The sequence below is a fragment of the Macrotis lagotis genome, chromosome 5, assembly GCF_037893015.1.
Source record: "Macrotis lagotis isolate mMagLag1 chromosome 5, bilby.v1.9.chrom.fasta, whole genome shotgun sequence".
NCBI lineage: Eukaryota > Metazoa > Chordata > Mammalia > Peramelemorphia > Peramelidae > Macrotis > Macrotis lagotis.
In genome coordinates, this window is record NC_133662.1 from 201,221,070 (window position 1) to 201,239,544 (window position 18,475).

Sequence of the window (18,475 nt, forward strand, 5' to 3'; positions counted from 1 at the left end):
TTTTTTAATAAAAAGATTGTATAAGGTTTACTTGATTTAAAATGAGCTTTTGAGCTTGATTTTTGCAGTTTTGGCTTTCCTTTTTATTGCATCCCTTGCTCTTAATGGGGGAAGAATTTCTAAACTCTCATTTTAGTTGTCGAATGCTTAAATAATATGCAGCCTTCAGAGCTTCAAAAGCTGTTCCAAAAGCCAAGCAGCATGCTTTTGTTCGAGGCACCATCAAGTTACACATGGACAATCTCAGCTATTGTTATATTTACTTGGTGTTTATTTGATATTCATGTTATTTTAACTAAGTTCATGTAGTTTATTTTTTAAAGGGAGTTATTGGGACTAGGACACCATTTTTTCCCTTTATTAACTCTTTCGCTTTTTGAGTTGGACAATACCTCTCATAGATACTCTTATTTTAATTCATATTATCTCTTCTCCTCTAAGTAAAATGTAAACTTCTTGAATATGGTAACAATTTTTTTTTGTTTTATTTTGTTTTAGTATCTCCAGTGTCTAATACAGTGCTTTGAATGTAGGAGGCATTTTAATACATATTTATTTCATATTATTGTGCCTTGAAGAATATAATTATGTTATATTCCATTTTGTTTATTTTAATTTTCATAATAGAGAGTAAAGTTTAGAGTTAGAAAATTGCTGAGGGCAAGGAACAATAAATGCTCTGTTTTCCATTATTTCTCTTCTATGTTCAAGTATCACTGATTGCAATAATTATAATTGATGAACTAATTTCATCAAATCAATGTTTGACCTGTTTGAGTAAGCAATTCTCTAACTTTTTTTGGTTCCCATTCTTCATCTAGTTTGCCTAGAAGACTTTTATCTTCCTTAGGATTGCAAATGTTAGCGATATGACAGATCTTCCTTATCACTTATTTTAGTTGTAGTACTTTGTTTTCTTATTTTTTTAAGTCTCTCTGCTGCTACTGTTATTTGTTATTGTTCTTCCTTCAGAGAATTTCTTTCCTTTTCCTCCTTTCATCTTTCTTTTTCTTCTTTATTTGTCATATTTCTTGCTACTTTGAGGCTATAGGTAGGGCATATACTATGTAAATAGCTAATGAGACTGCAGAGAACATAAACACCTGGAAGGTGCATACATGTTGTTTTTTTTTTTAAATTTAAGGATATTTTATGAGCAGATTTCACTATTTAGCATATTCACAAGGGTTTGGAATTAAAATAGATTTATGAATTTGTTATACCCTTAATTAATTGGCAACTAACTATTTTTCATTTTAGGCATAAATATAACAACCATTTGTTTGGTTTATATGAACATTATACCAAGTTTGTATATTTAGTAAATCCTTTTTGAGGTTTTATTTTTTTCCCCCTACAAAAACTTCTTTGTAGATAATTTAAAAGAACCTAGTGTTGATTACTGAATTGTAGTTAGAAAGTTAGGATTAGACTTCGTAATGTCTGTCATATATATACTATGACAGTTTTGAAGAAAAAAATAGGTTAGGTTTCAACTTTCTGTCTGAACACTTTGTTTTCTATTATCCCTCCTGGGTAACAAGCCCTCCTTGCCCAAATCTCTTTTTATTTATGTCTGATGCATATACTATACTTTAAAAAGTTATTTTTATATTGATTGATAATAAACCCCATAAGGGTAGGGAATGTTTTATTTATCTTGCATTGAACACAAGAAGCAGTGAGTCTTGGATGTTTAGTTCTCTATGTACAAGGTACAAGTGAAACTAACTGATTTGAAAGGGATTAGGATTAGAAAGAGTTTTCAGACTGTGTTTAATCACATCAATTGTATTTTTCTGACTTATATTTTGGAAAAAGGAGACCCATGAAAATAACTCCTACCTAGCCTAGATTCCTATAATTTAATCATTCTTCATAGTAAGATATTCATTGTGATGATAACTATATGGGAGGGCATGCTATGGAAAGTGTGATTGAATACATCCACACAGCAGGCAAAGAATCTTAATGTCCCATGGATGAACATTATTCAAAATTAAATGTGTTCAAAAGCTGATGATCCAGTTACTCTTTGCAAATTTGGAAGGAATCTAGGTTTTGATCTTGGTTCATATATATATTCTTTTGATGTTTGAACATTGTGATAATATAGTTACACTAAACATGTTTTTTTCTCTACCTAGTCATACAGTTTATCAAGAAAGAAAATAGTGCACTACACCAGTTTTGATCAACGAAAACGAGCGAATGCTGCATTTTTAATAGGTTCTTATGCCGTAAGTAGATTTTTTAAAAAAAAAATTCACAATTATCATGCTTATCCATGTATTTCTCCTTCTCTTAAACTCTTGGTCAGTGGACATGGGGTATGATATGTAATACTTGATGGCATTTGGGAATAAGGTTGGAAACAAGTGTGCATTATAACTAAGTGATAGCTACTCTCTGAACTAGAAGCTAGTGAGATATCAATTGAAAAACTGCTTTCATTTGGGGTTCCACTGAAATAATGGTGTTTTAGAAAAAAGCAGGGAGAGAGAAGAAAGAGATTTGAATTTAGAATTAGTCTACATTTTATTTTAGGTTTTAGCAAATACTTTAAAAATACCAAAAATCATTTTTCTGGTCCAGAGATTAGAATATTTTTCTACATTCATGAAGGTAATTTTTTGAATGTTATTTTATTTTATGCTTTCAATTACATGCAAAGATGCTGCTATTCAACCTTCATCTTTCTGTAACCTTTTGAGTTTCGTGTTTTTCTACCTTCCTCCTGCTCTTGACAGTGAGTAATCTGATATAGGTTATATATGCATAATCATGTTTAACATATTTCCATATTAGTCATGTTGTAAAAGAAGAATCAGAACTAAAGGGGGGAAAACCATGAGAAAAAGAAAAAAGCATAAAACTTTAAAATGCAAAAACAGTATGCTTTCGTCTGCATTCAGACTCCATTGTTTCTTTTTTCTGCGGTTGTAGATGACATTTTCTGTTACAAGTCTTATAGAACTGTCCTTGGTTACTGAACTGCTGAGAGGAGCTAAGTCTATCATAGTTTATTATGAAGTATACAATGTTCTCTTGTTTCTGGTCACTTCACTCAGCATCAGTTCATGATGGCTATTGTAAGGATATGTGGTATGTATGTGTGATATTCATGTATTTATATTTTTAAAATAGGACTTGACAAATTTGCATTTGATCTAGGAAATTTAGGAGCACAATGAACTTTTTTAGTTTTCAAAGAAAGTGGACAAAATAAAGGTGGCTTGTTACCTGTGGTTTTCAACCTTGGATTTAGATCCAAAGCAGGGTCATTTACATTTTGAAGGGTCTCTGGAAGAGAGATCTCAGCATACTAGACAAAGTACATGTGGGATCTTATGTGGCACTCACTATTCTAGTGTTTAGTGGCTAATGCCTATCCTTCTAACAGCTCTAATGGCTAAGATCCTTAGGTGAATCACTTTGGGTCTTTTGGGTATTCCTACACTGGCAGTGTTTGAGGCAGCTTTGTTTGAGGAAAAAACGAAATAGATCAGAAACTAAAATACTTAGATTTAAGTCCTGAAAAAGGTCTCTTTGTCCTTACATATGACACTTCATCTCTTGTCCTTGTGTCTGTTTTTGTAAAATTAAGTTAACTTTTTAAAGTTTTACTTATTTGAGGCAATAGGGTTAAGTGCCTTGCCCAAGGTCACACAGCTAGGCAATTATTAAATGTCTGAGTTCACATTTGAACTCAGGTCCTCCTAACTCCAGGGCCAGTGCTTTATCCACTGAGCCACCTAGTTTCCCCACAATTAATTTTTTTCAGTGATCAAAAACCCATATTCTTGTTCTCTCCATTTCTTCAATTAGAAAAAAGAAAAAACAAAATTCTTTTTATCAAATATGTAAAATCAAGTAAAACAAATTCATGACTTGACCTTGCCTAGCTACTTACATGCACACACACACACACACACACACGTATATTTATACATACATGTAAATGTATATCTATCTCAGTGTCCATTCTCTCTCTGTCTAGTGTCCTTGTATTGACTATCCCTGGAATATACCCCTCTCTTCCTTCAGGATGCAACTGAAACCCCACACCCCATTTTTTCTTGAAGGCTGTATCGATCCCTCTAAAACTTCCCCTTGTTTTAAAACTACTTTGTTTTTATTCTTTCTATATTGATTCTGTTTATTCTTATAAGAAACTTTTAGGTGAGGGGTGCATTCCTTGCAATTTAGTATCTCAGAATGTTTCCTTAGAGGTCCAAGAAATTAATTATCTTGCCTAGGTCACACAGCCATGTTTATGAGAGGTGGAGCTTGAATACTTCTTCTCTGTTCTGAGGCCGGCTCTTTATTTATTTGGTGATAATGCCTTTCTTTGCTGAGGATCTTAAAGATAAAATGACTAGGGGGTCATGATGACCTGGAGCTGCCTTTTGTCAAGACTTAGTTTAATGGCTGTAGTAGGAAAAGAGCTACTTGGTCAAATCTTCATTCTTAGAAAAATTAGTTTATGCTTTTCTCCAGAGGGAGGTCCAGTGTAAAGGAGTGATTTTGACTAGACTGAGGGAAGGGAGAGTCAACAACCTGCAATTAAATACTATCACATCAAATTGAAAGCCCTAAGGAAAAAGGACCTAAAACATATGCCAAAACGGTAGGAAACTGACAGCCAGATGGCTGTAGGGAACTGATGCCTTAGAATGCCTTAGAATCTTGTCATTTCTAGTCCATTTATCCCTCCTTGGACTTGTTCTATATCTTTTGTGGCTATGTGAAACTTTCTTTTATCAAAACCCACTTTATATTTTTCTTTTCTGGTTATTGAACAACAGACAACATAGCAACTGGACTGGGATATAAGCCTAATCCCAGTTAAACCTATAATTATCTGTGTAACTTTAGGTAAATCTTTTTTTGATTTTTCTGAGACTTAGTTGTTTTTTCATCTGTAAAATGAAAATATAAAAGATCAAAGTCTCCAATTTTATGTCAGTTTTAAAATTCTATTAGCCTGGTCTATTTTGTTTTTTACCTTTAAAACCACATACAGAGATGGCAGTTGTCAGATGAGTTAGTGAGATGGTGGATTGAGTTAATCCAAACCAAACACAATGCTTGCTTTTGATTTTACATTTGTAATTATTGCTCTTTTGAATTTGGAAAGCCTAATCCCAGTTCAACCTATAATTATCTGTGTAACCTTAGGTAAACCTTTTTTAATTTTTCTGAGACTTAGTTGTTTTTTTCATCTGTAAAATGAAAATATAAAAGATCAAATTCTCTAATTTTATGTCAGTTTTAAAATTCTATTAGCCTGGTCTATTTTGTTTTTTACCTTTAAAACCACATACAGAGATGGCCGTTGTCAGATGAGTTAGTGAGATGGTGGATTGAGTTAATCCAAACCAAGCACAATGTTTGCTTTTGATTTTACATTTGTAATTATTGCTCTTTTGAATTTGGATAATTGCTACTTTGCTTGTAGAAAACCTGTCATAATGTCAGGATTTGAGCTCCATAGATTGTCTGCTCTTTCCTTTTGGATTTTTGGTGATGATTTGTGGTTAGGATGTTGTCCTTAGTCTCCTCTTCAAGATTTTATCTTGCTTTAGCCTAGTTTTTTTTAGATAACCTGAAAGAATTTCAACTTGGAGAGATTTCCCCTGAGGCTAATATAAGCTACTGATAGAATACAAGGTCCTTAAAAATAGAAATTATTTCATGCTTTTGTCTTTGTTATCTCCATTGAGTTACACAGGTCTGTCACATAGTAGGTGTTTGATAACTGATTGTTGCTTAATTGAAATAGTGTCTTGAGTTCCAAAGTTTGGGGGGGCTAACATCAAAAGCAATTCATCCACTCTTTTCCCCTTCGATCATTTCTACAGCTATTTACTTTGATGTAGTTTAATGGAGTAAGTTTTCTGCCATATTTCAGAGAACTTTTGATTTCTATGAGGTGTTTCTGGAAATTTAAAAGAAAGTATGGTACGTACATTTAAATTAACCTGTTTTTACCACTAGCATCCTTAGAACTGGCTGCAACAATACGTAGGGGTTGGGGAGGGTAGTCCTTCAGATATGAAGAGGTTCCAATTCCTTAAGAAATTCATAAAACCTTCGGGTTTGAAAAAAGAAGCCTAGCATAATTTGCATAATTTTACATTCATCTGAAAAGTTGTGTTTAAAGTAATTCTTTAATGAATCCTTTCTCCAGTTTTTAGCATCAGAGCCATTTCTAAACATATTCCTATCCCTTTTCCTCTCCGTATAACCATCCCTTGTAACAAAGAATAAAAAAAAGGAGACAAGTATTTATTAAATACTTACTATGTGCTAGGTGTACTGTAATAAGATGGGGTTATAGTAAAAGATGAAAAGGCATCCTTGCCCTCAAGAAGGTGACAGACAACATGCAAATGAGTTGTCTATAAGATAGATACAGAGCAGATGTATGTTGGGAAGTGGCTGAGGAAAGGAAAGAGGAAATAGATTAACTCAGTTAAATAATGGTTGGAATATCTGTCCTGTTCACTTCAAAGGGTTGATGTTAGGATCAACTGAGATAAATATATGGCTTTGAAGACTAAAAGTATTCTACAAAAATCAGGTGTAATAATAGCTCCAGTTGAAGCAGTCACAAAGCAGATCAGATATGTTTTTTTTTTTTTGCAAGGCCAACAGGGTTAAGTGGCTTGCCCAAGGCTATGCAGCTAGGTAATTATTAAGTGTCTTGAGGCTGGATTTGAACTCAGGTACTCCAGGGTCAGTGCTCTATCCACTGCGCCACCTAGCTGCCCCTAGATCAGATGTATGAAGATTATCTTATATGCAAATATAATTGCTTCTCAGCTATATTCAGCATAAAACATATTTTGAAATTATAAAACTTAATCTGTGCTAAAGCAGAATTTATTTGCCAATAAATAAGGACCTAGGGGAGAACAAGGCGTTAGTCCTGACCCTTTTCGACTTTGATGAAAAGTCTCTTCTGATGTGATTTGTGGCCTTCTTGTGTGTCTGCTCTTATCTCTTAAGTTCTTTCTAGTTCTTACTCTTTTCAACCTTTTTATCAGTTAGATGAAAAAAAATAGAGTACATACATATCAAACATATGGACAATAAAAAAACTTAGAGGGATAGCTAAAGACATTGGCTGTCAGAATCAGAAGTAACAATGATATCAATAGACTTGAATGATGAGCTGAAGTTAACAAGTTGAGATAGTTAACAGAGGAAATCAACATCTAAATATAAAAGACTAGACCTTTCTCATGTGTAAAAAAGTGGCGATTCACTAGATGAGTTGAATTCCCTTTTAGTTCCTAATTTTATTCACTTTTGATTACTATCTTCAAATATTCGAATGGCTATCATATGGAAAAATTAATAGGTTTGATATCATATACAGATTTAGAGCTTAGCAGTTACCTTGGAAATTATAAAATCTACCCTCCCTCATTTTACAGATACAGAAACTGAGAACTAGAGAAATTAAGGTAAGGATTTCACTGGTTACTAGTGGCTGGACCAGCATGTGAGCCTAGCTCTTTTGACTCCACATCTCCAACTTCAATGATATTTCTTACTTTTAGTTTTTTAAGTGTCAGAGGATCAAAGTGAGGGGATTGAATTATAAAGGAGATAAATTTAGAATTGGGGTAAAGAAAAACTTCCTGATACTTAAGAGCTGCCTGAAAGCATAATGGAATACACAGGAACTAGTGGAATATCTCTCATTGGTTGTCTTCAAGAGAAAGTTAGATGTGCACTTAGTTATGTTATAAGGGAGATTTTCTCCTCTCTCTCTCTCTCTCTCTCTCTCTCTCTCTCTCTCTCTGTATAATTTTGTGATTATGTAACAGTTATCCAGAAATTCTAATAGTAATCATCATCACAAGAGTTTCTGTTTCTTTGGTGATCTTTAAAATTTGACCCTTTAGACATAGTATGTTGTTATTTCCATTTTACAGGAGAGGGGGAGAATCAAGTTCTAGAAAGATTAAGTGATTTGTTCAAGGTCATACAGCTGTTACACTGAGTCACACATACTCACATCTGAATCTTTTAAGTCTAGCATTTTTACCATTATATTCAGCTTCCTCAGAATTAACTTCTTATATAGAAAAAAAGGAACTGAGACTTACTGATGGGAAGATGACTAACTTCACACAGAAGGAACAGAACCTGGTCACTTATCACCAGAGATTGTATAGGAGATTTATATTCTGATATGATTTTTTTTTAGATTTTCTTTTTTTCTTTTTTTGCAAGGCAATGGGGGTTAAGTGGCTTGCCTAAGGTCATACAGGTAGGTAATTATTAAGTGTCTGAGACCAGATTTGAACCCAGGTACTCCTGACTCCAGGGCCGGTGATTTATCCACTGTGCCACCTAGTCATCCCTATTCTGATATGAATTGAACCAGGAACTTATGCAATCCCTTCCAACTCTTGAGATTCTGTAGATTTTAATTGACTTCAGAGTCAGTATAGACACAATTGAGCTAAAAATCTTCTCGTGCAGTTACAAGAGCAAACTGATAAAAAAAAAGTCCAATGTCCAGAACAAGTGACATGATAGTCATATATTACCTTGGTCACGGTACATGAATGGTACTAATGGTACTATTCTGGGTGCCGCATTTTAGAAAGGCTACTAATGCGTTGGAATATATACATAGAATGTGTCAGGATTATAAGGAAACTAGATGGCTTTCTGCATAATTATCAGATGAAGGAATTGAGAATGCTTAGCAGAGAGAAAAGAAAACTTGGGGGCAAGATGCAGACATGAAAAATAACTCTTCAGCTATTTAGAAGAGGGCCCAATGGGGAGAAGAGTGGTTTGACTTGTCATATCGAAGAGCCTGGGATCCAGAGGGTCAACCAAAGAGCCAGTGTTGTGGAAGTTGTTCAGTTGACCTATTCAAGCATTAGAACTGTTCAGTTCAACTATTCAAGCATTAGAACTGTGTGAAGGCAGTATATACTGTTGCAATTAATAGTGAACTACTTGTCATCAAAACTATTCAGACAGAGGTTGGATATTCTATCATTGATGTGGTAAAAGTAGATTCATCCATCAATTGAAGGGTTGAACTGGATAGTCTCTTGAGTTGCCTGTATTTCAAGAAATTGCTGATTCTTTCAGTCACTGAAATATGTACATTGTTGAAAGGTGAAACAAAAAAGCAGAATGAGACATCAAGAGCAGTATTGGTTCAAAAGGGAACTTAATCTCTTGACTTTTGTACTTAAATCATAAACACTACTGCTGATGTCATCCACCAGCATTTTCTGTTCCTCTTAATTGGTGTTTTGATAAGTCTGGGAGATTGTATATTTTCTATGTTTGGCTGGGAGGGAGGGAGAGAGAGGAGAGAGAGCAAGAGAGATTGATTTGAAGAGGATAGTGGAGGGGAAATGATTTTTTCCTTATTTTCTACTTTGTAAAGATTATTTGTTAACTAAAAACGCTTTTGTGGGATTTGTATTTACCCTTTGTTGTCTTTAAATAGGTCAGGTTAGTTTTTCATTCTCCAGATTCCTTTTTGGCAGCTCCAAAGGAGGTCAGGCCCTCACTTATTGTCATAAGGCTGAAGGCTTTCTCTGCCTTGTCCCAGAACCCTCTGTTCTTTCTACCAAGTTATTGGGGTGACTCAGATTGGGGTCTTGGTTCCTACACTTACAAACTGTGTGGTCTTGGGCAAATCCCCTTTTCCTTTCTGAACCTGTTTTCCCCCCTTAATTGTAAAAAATAAAAATAATAGTGCTTAACTCAAAGTGTTGTTATGAGCAAAGAAAGGGCTTTGCCAATAAAAATGTGAACTTTTTTCCCCTTAGGCTTGTTTATAGAGAAGAGATAAGAATTTCAGCTCAATAGTCTCTATTGGTTGGTTATCTTTTTTCTTTTTTGACTAATAAAGAACATTAGTTATTTAGTTTTCAGTTATTGTTATTATATCTTTAAAACACACCATCCAAACTTTTTCCTCATATCACCTACAGTCCTTCCCTAGACATAATAAATATCTATTGAATTGAATTGGATATAGTTATATACTACATATGCCTACTCAAACTCACAAAAATAAAATATATTATTGCAGTCACTCAGCATGCATAAATTTTGCCAGTAGAAAATCTTGACTTCTAGAATAAATGGTCATTTTCAAGGATATGTTAGACTGATAATGAATATTTGTTCAGAGTTTTGTTGATAGGATTGGAATATTTCTCACAAAGATCTTTTTTATGTAAATATTTTATTTTCTAATTATATACAAAAATAGTTTCTACCAATCTTTTTTTGAATTTTACAATTTCCCCCCCTCTTTCCCTTCCCTCCTTCCTACCCCATCAGAAAGTAATCTGATAGTCCTTACATTTGTTTCCATGCTATGCATAGATCAAAATTGAATGTATTAAGAGAAAAAACATATCCTAAAAGGAAAAAAGAAAATTAGAGATAGCAAAATTATATAATACATAAGACAACTTTTTAAAAATTGAAGATAATAATCTTTGGACTTAGTTTAAACTCTACTGTTCTTTGGATACAGATGGTATTCTCCATCACAGATCCCCTAAAATTGTCCCTGGTTATTGCATTGATGGAATGAGCAAGTCCATCAAAATTGATCATCACTCCATGTTGTTGTTAAGGGTGTACAATGTTCTTCTGGCTCTGCTCATCTCACTCAGTATCACTTCATGCAAGTTTTCCCAGGCTTCTCTGAAATTCCATCCCTTCTGATTTCTATTAGAATAGTAGTGTTCCATCATATATAAAGATCTTTTATATAGCTTAGCACATGACTTCTTTCCCCAAAGTCACAATAAATCATATCTACATTCTTAATAGTCAACATAATCTCTTGCATAAATCTCTGCAGAATGATAAAGGCCTTGAACAAAAAAAGGTGTTTGGACATAAAGATTCATTTAAAGGAAAGAGAAAGACTTTTATAAAAAGCAAAATTTGTGCTTTCTTACTAAGAGCTCCACTTAATTTCTCTCCTCAATTTTAAAACCAGAATTTTGTTAGGGATGCACATCATATCCTCTCTCTATTTGCCTTAGTATAGGTGATATTCATTAGTTTAATGTGGCTAAAGCAAATTGCCATTTTGTAGCTAACCTTCTAATAATCAGTCTCCAAATTAAACTGGAATGGGCTTGAGACATGTGAGCTCTATAATTGAAGTCTTTTCAGCTCTGGCAGGACTTATTAAAGTTTGTGCCCCACTCATACAATGTGTCATGATAAAGCAGTTTATTGGGAAACCTTATTCTATGTGATCTTGGAATGAACTGATAGGAAGATAGTGTTGGCCATCATATGACAGGATTTTTTTTGGGGGGGAGGTGGATGACTTAAGGAACATTAAGATAATTTGCCAAGGTGTGTGGTGGTTACAAGCCCATGTCAAGGAAAGGAACACTCAATTTGATCTCATTTTTCTTTTTATGTACTGAAGGGGAAGACTTTTTATTTAAAAAAAAGTTTTGTTTGAAAGTTTCTATGACTTTCCCCAATATACAAAACTAATGAATAATAATTAGATTTCCTCTACTCCATTCTTCATTTCAGTAAACAATTGTACAATTCACCATATGCGTCTTTTGGACATTTAAACACTTTGTATTTTATAGAAGTGTCTTGAAACAAAATATTTCATAAGACACTTTGTACTCACATACAATATAAATACCAGTAATATGGTACAAACTTTCTTTGTGAGAGCTGACAGACTGTTTTGCCAAGACCTCTGAATGTATTACATCTCTTGATTGCTGAAGGTTTTTGGCCTCTCTTGTCTAGGTGACTGCTAATGATGAATTCCTAAGAATTTTTTCTTCTCTTAATCTCTGTTTCTCTCTCCTCAGAGACTAATTGGCTCTCATCTTTTTTCTTTGAAAAAAAAAATAGAGTAAAGAAAGCCAGGAATGTGTTTAGACACTGAATATAGGTTCATAAAAAGTAACTAATGGCATTAGTTTATGCAAAGCAGACTGGAGATCATAGAACTGTATATTTAGGGCTGGAAGGTTCCTTTGAGGGAAAGCATTTAAAATCATTAAAAGCATTTAAAAGGGAATGACTTTCCTTAAATGGGCTGAGAGTAATTCTAACTATGCTGTTTGAAGACTCATTTTACAAAGGCTTGCATTTACAAATTCTTGTCAATTTTTCATTAGTTGGCCTTTGAAGACTGATCCTTGATTAATTATGCTGGGGGAAAAAATACAAGAAAAGATTTGGATGACAGAACTTCCATCTGTATATCTGGTATTTCTTGATGTTTTCTAAATTGCCACTGTCTTTCAGAAGTTGTCTGCTTTGAGTAGCAGTATGGTCTTTAGAGGTATATACTTGAATCTCTTCATTTAGTCCTTTACTAAAGTATGTAAATCAAAGAGCCAGAGTATGAATGGTTAAGAATTTAAATAGAAACCAAATAAAGAGACCATATGATTATTATCATATTGTTGTAGTGCCTCATTTTTTGGCACTAACAAAGATTGGAAGAAGAGGTTGGTGGAAACTTTGCAGGCATATTTATTTATTATTATATTTTTTTAGAAATCCAGCATGATCTCATAGACATTCATTTATTTTATTTTTAAAAAAATTTATTTTGAATTGTACAATTTTTCCCCCTAATCTTGCTTCCCTTCCCCGCCCCCACACAGAAGGCAGTCTGTTAGATAGACATTCATTTAACAAAGTTTTTTGAGTACTATGATTGGTTTACTTTGGTGTACCCTAGCATACATTCCGCAAGCATATTGCTTTTCCCTATAGTGGGAGTAGGTCTCAACTTCTTTCACAAAACTTTGAATAGTGTCATAGCCATAAGGGGGCACATTCACTGCTCTATTTGTTTGGTTTATTCTACCCCTCCAATCCCTCTGTCTTGGGATGGTTTCCGGTTTGTGAGTAAGAACTTTACACTTCATATTTTTTTTTTGATAATTTATTTTATCCTCTTCACATCTGATATACTTTGATACTTTTTTTCTTTGTGGCCTTTGAGGGACATGGGGCTTCTTGTTAGTAAAAAGTATATATTTATTTGAACTCCATTGAATGTGTGTGTACAATTTGGAAAGGGGTTTTACATCCAAAATCTCCTGGGAACATATCCTGTACCTTTTGGTTTTTAATAGAAGTCAAAGAACTGTTCACCTCACAATTCACTTTCCATGCATGAAGGATAAAGAAAGCCTATGTTTAGGTTTTGGGGTGGGAGAGGGGAAGAATAACTTGAATTCAGACTAATATGGTTAACAAAAAATTAAACTAAGGAAAATTACTTTTCCATTTGTATATCATTCTAGACTGATTTTCCCTCTTCATCACTTGTGTACCATTTGACTCCTAGCATTCTTGCATTGCTAATGTGAATCTGATTTCTGTTGCCTCCTAAATATTTTATTTGTTTTAATTTTGACTTATTCTTTTTTCATTGTTTTTAACACCCAAAATTTACAAAAGTTGACCTACTCCTAAAATGTATATTTTAATTTTTTCAGTGTTTACCTACACTTTGAGGAGAAAAGGATAATTGTACTGAGAATAAGGTATCCAAATTTCCTGTCCTGTGGTCAGTATTCCCGCCCCCCCCCCCATCTATGCAGTCCACTGCTCCTGTATTTTCAGAATAGAAACACTGACTAGAAACTTTTGTGTCATATAAATGATAATCGGATAGGTTCTGGGAACTGTTGTTGAGGACCATTTTCTCCTTCTTAAATAAATAAATTTAGTAAAAAAATCCAGTTCAGTCTGTTGACCATATCTAAAAATGTGTGTTAAAAGTCAAGAAACATGTTTTACTGAGCATCTCAAGACATTCTTAAACTATTTTTTGGATCAAAATCCTGAAGTTTATCTGTCATTTTCTGTTATCTTATTATGTCATTCTTTAAATTACTTCTCCTCTCTGCTTTGCCTCTTTCAGTTTGTGTGTCTTCCTGATTTTTTCTGGAAACTTGTCATAGTCATTATTTCTTGTAGTGCCATGATATTTTCATTACATAGATTTAATTACATTATATTGCATAGTTATTGCATTATCACAGTTGTTCAGTCAGTCATTCCACCAACTTTCTAGTTGGTTTTTTTTTTGGCTCATAGAAAAAGATTTTGCTATGGATATTTTTGTATGTATTTTTTTTTGTATGTGTATGTATTCTTTTGCCATATAGGTAACCTTTCCATTGTCATTGATTTACTTTGGAGATATAGCTTTAGTAATGCTATACATGGAGGACCAAAAAGGCATCTATAATTTAGTGATTATTTTCTAATATAATTCCAAATTTTCCAGAATGGTTGAACCAATTGATTTTCACTAGTTGTACCTTACTGGACCTTTCTTCTCATAGCCTTTCAAACTTTATACAGGTTTTGGTTTTTGTCATCTTTGCTAATCTCTAGGTATGAGTTGAGATTTCAGAGATGTTTTAATTTGCATTTTTCTTATTAGTGATTTGTAGTATTCTTTTTTATTATATAAATATTTCGTTTGTTTTCCAACTGCATACAGTGGTAGTTTCTACCAATCAGTTTTTTGCAATGTTAAGAGTTTTACAATTTTTTCCTTCCCTCCCTTCTCACAGAAGGCAATCTGATTATAGACTTTACATTTGCATCCATGATAAGTGTAGATTGAAATTGAATGTGTTATGAGAGAAGAATCAGATACAAAAGGAAGAAAACATTAGAGATAGCAAAATTATGTAATACATAAGACAACTTTTAAAAATTGAAGATAATAAGTTTTTGTCTTCATTGAACCTCCCCAGTTCCTTCTCTGAATACAGATGGCATTCTCCATCACAGATCTCTAAATTTGTTTCTAACTATTGCACTGATGGAATGAGCAATTCCATCAAGGCTGATCATCACCCCATGTTGTTGTTAAAATGTATAATGTTCTGGTTTTGCTCATCTCACTCAGCATCAATTCATGCAAGTCTTTCCAGGCTTTTCTGAGATCCCATTCCTCATGATTGTAGTATTCTTTTAAAAATCATTTCCCCCCAATTTAGCATAAAAACAATTTTTAACATCACTTTTTTAAATTTTTTTAAATTTATTTTTATTAAAGATATTATTTGAGTTTTACAATTTCCCCCCCATTCTTGCTTCCCCCCCCCCCCCCCCACGGAAAGCACTCTGTCAGTCTTTACTTTGTTTCCATTGTTGTACCTTGAGCCAAATTGGGTGTGATGAGAGAGAAATCATATCCTTAAAGAAGAGAAGTCTAAGAGGTAACAAGATCAGACAATAAGATAACTTTTTTTCCTAAATTAAAGGGAATAGTCCTTGCACTTTTTTCAAATTCCACAGCTCCTTATCTGGATACAGATAGCACTCTCCTTTGCAGACAACCCAATATTGTTCCTGATTGTTGCACTGATGGAATGAGCAAGTCCTTCAAGGTTGAACATCACTCCCATGTTGCTGTTAGGGTGTTCAGTGTTTTTCTGGTTCTGCTCCTCACTCAGCATCAGTTCATGCAAATCCCTCCAGGCTTTCCTGAAATCCCGTCCCTCCTGGTTTCTAATAGCACAATAGTGTTCCATGACATACATATACCACAGTTTGCTAAGCCATTCCCCAGTTGAAGGACATTTACTTTATTTCCAATTCTTTGCTACCACAAACAGGGCTGCTATAAATATTTTTGCACAAGTAATGTTTTTACCCTTTTTCATCATCTCTTCAGGGTATAGACCCAGTAGTGGTATTGCTGGGTCAAAGGGTATGCACATTTTTGTTGCCCTTTGGGCATAGTTCCAAATAGCTCTCCAGAAGGGTTGGATGAGTTCACAGCTCCACCAACAGTATAATAGTCTTTCTTAAAATCCTTCATGGAGAAGGCAAGCAATTTTAAGAAGGTTTTACCTATGTAGTTATACAAAACATTTACATTTTAGTTATGTTATAAAAGAAAACAGACCAAAAAGAAGTAAACAGGAAAATTAAAATTTAAAAAGTGTGCTTTGATGTTCAAACTCCCATGCATCTATTCTGGAGGTGTATAGCATTTTTCCTCATAAGTATTTTGAAATTGTCTTCGATCATTATATTTCTGAGAATATCTAAGCCATTCACAGTTTATCATTGTACAGCATTGTTGCTGTTGTGTACAGTGCTCTCTCTTGGTTCTGTTCATTTCACTTTATGTCAGTTCATGTAAGTCTTTCCAGGTTTTTTGAGAGCATCCTACTTTTTGTTTCTTATAGAAAAATAGCATTCCATCACAATAATATTTAGTCATTCCTGAATTGATTGGCATCCCCTCAGTTTCTAATTCTTTGCCACCACAACAAAGAGCTGCTTTGTATAAATATTTTTATACAAATAAATCCTTTTCATTTTTCTTTTTTATGTATTTAGGGATACAGAGCTAGTTGTTTTTCCAGTGAGATGTTTCACATTTTCTTCTGTTTTTCTTTCTTTATTAGTTTTGTCTACTGACTCAATTCTAATTTTTAAAGAATTATTTTCTATAGTGAGCTTTTGTACTTCCTTTTCCATTTGGATGGATCTGCATCTGGTTGGTATAACAGAGTCTTGCACACAGTGCCAGCAAAGGGATTCCTGTGATCTTATTCTGATCATTTGTCTGCCTCCCTTTCCAGCTGAGCTGAGAGCTCTGGGAGCCACTGTTGCCAATTCAGTTGTTCCTAAGATCTGTTGCTGTCTTGACTGGCTGGACTGCACTCATCTCTCACCCCACTGCTATAGATCTTTTTTTGTGAACCTTCTAAATTGTCTTGGGCTAGAAAATTACTGTATCCTGCCTGGGACACAGGTGAATTGGATGTAAATGAGGGACTCTTGTGCTTGTTTCAGTTTTGTTGTTTCTGAAAACTTAAGGGGGAAAAAACCCCAGATGAGATTCGTTTAAGATGTGGAAATCAGTGTTGAAAGTGAATAACTAACATGGTTACATTCTGGGAAAAAATCTTAGCATACAATACAACTGATTGCTTTGTACTTCTGAGGGGTAGTTGCATAATTTTGCATATGTCTCAAGAACTTGTGCTCAAGGCAGGGAAGAAATACTATTGAAATATCTTTCTTTTAGACTTTCTGTAAACATGTAATTGGAGTATGAACTTACTTCTCTTCCTTTCTAAGCAACAAATCTCTTGTAAATAGTAGAAAAAGAACATCTTGCTCCTTGTTTGAATTCCTTGTTGAACTTCTGTATTTAAGTAAGTTCATAGAAGAGTGGACAAGAGAGTCTAAATTTAGTTTCCATAGTGATTTGTAAATTGATCTATCAGTGTCTCATTACTCATCTGGACCTAATTTTCTTTTCTATTTGTAGTGTAACTAATTTTTTTTGCCACCCAGAAATGTGAAAAAAAAGTATTATTTTCAAGTGCTTTCTTTGAAATTCTAAGTGACTCAAATATCTGGATATTAGACAATCCAATTTATAGTTTATCTAGAATTTCCTACTAAGATTGATTGTCCTTCTCTTCTGTTGAAAATTATAAAACTGTCCACAGAAGTTTTGTTCTGCATATAATTATTCCTTGAGTTATAGATATCTGGTTTGTGAAAATGTGTTATGCATATAATAAACATAATTTTATCCTGTTTCTCTCCCTTTGGACAGTAACCAAGCTTTCCAGATTTGAAAGTGCCATGTAGTGTCTAGAATGAGGAGCTAATGTAACATCCTTGGTTTACTACCATTTTTTTTTAATCTTTAGGGAAGTTGCATATAACACCTTACCCTTTTCCTTTTTCTTTTATTTCACAACTCAGTTAATTACATAGACAAACATTCTTTCAAATCACATTTCTTACTCACTCTTATAATTTTGACTGTTACCTCAAGGGAGTTATTTTTCATTCTGAGTAGGAACCTTAAACCAATTATAATTGTGATCAGTAGACATCCATTCACCAAATAATCTGTTATGCTTTGAAGTAAAATTAGACAAAATAAAACCTGGTGTCATTAAACTTTAAATTCCTTGAAAATATCCACAAGTATGTTCCATCCCCCACCTTTTCTGAAATTTCTATAAGTCTCTATTTCCCAATCTCCTAATTAAATATGCTTTTGGGCATGAGCATTTGAAATAATTTAAATACTTTGCCCAGTTTTATAGTTTTTATGTTTGGCTTTAATATTGATATTACAGCATTTTTCCTATTTCAAATTTACAGTAATTTAAATTATGGGTAAAAGAGTTATCAACTATTATGGTCTATATCAATGACAAAAGTACCGAAGTACTTTCCACAATACTTTCCAGAAGAAAGTATATTTTTGAGGTCCTGACAACTGACTTTGTAAGAGAAATTTTTATGCTTCAGAATAGATTTGAAATTGGCAGGAAGTATAAAAATTGACTCTTGGTTTAGCATATTGAATATTTTTTAGTCATATTGAATATTTTTAAGATGAATTACAACCAAAAATGAATAGCAAAGAAAGATGGGACAGTTGGCAAAA

General features: G+C 33.7%; 1 protein-coding gene across 11 annotated transcripts in view; it reads left to right on the top strand.

Moving 5' to 3' along the window:
- The window catches only part of CDC14A (cell division cycle 14A), a 250,070-nt gene that overhangs the window by 58,245 nt on the left and 173,350 nt on the right, over positions 1-18,475 (top strand). For 10 of the 11 annotated variants that reach the window (XM_074188266.1, XM_074188273.1, XM_074188274.1 and 7 more), the window contains one exon: positions 2,148-2,240. In XM_074188266.1, the coding sequence (XP_074044367.1) occupies positions 2,148-2,240 (93 nt within the window). Of the gene's footprint in view, positions 1-2,147; positions 2,241-18,475 lie in introns of those variants that run through there. The other variant, XM_074188275.1, reaches the window with a different exon arrangement.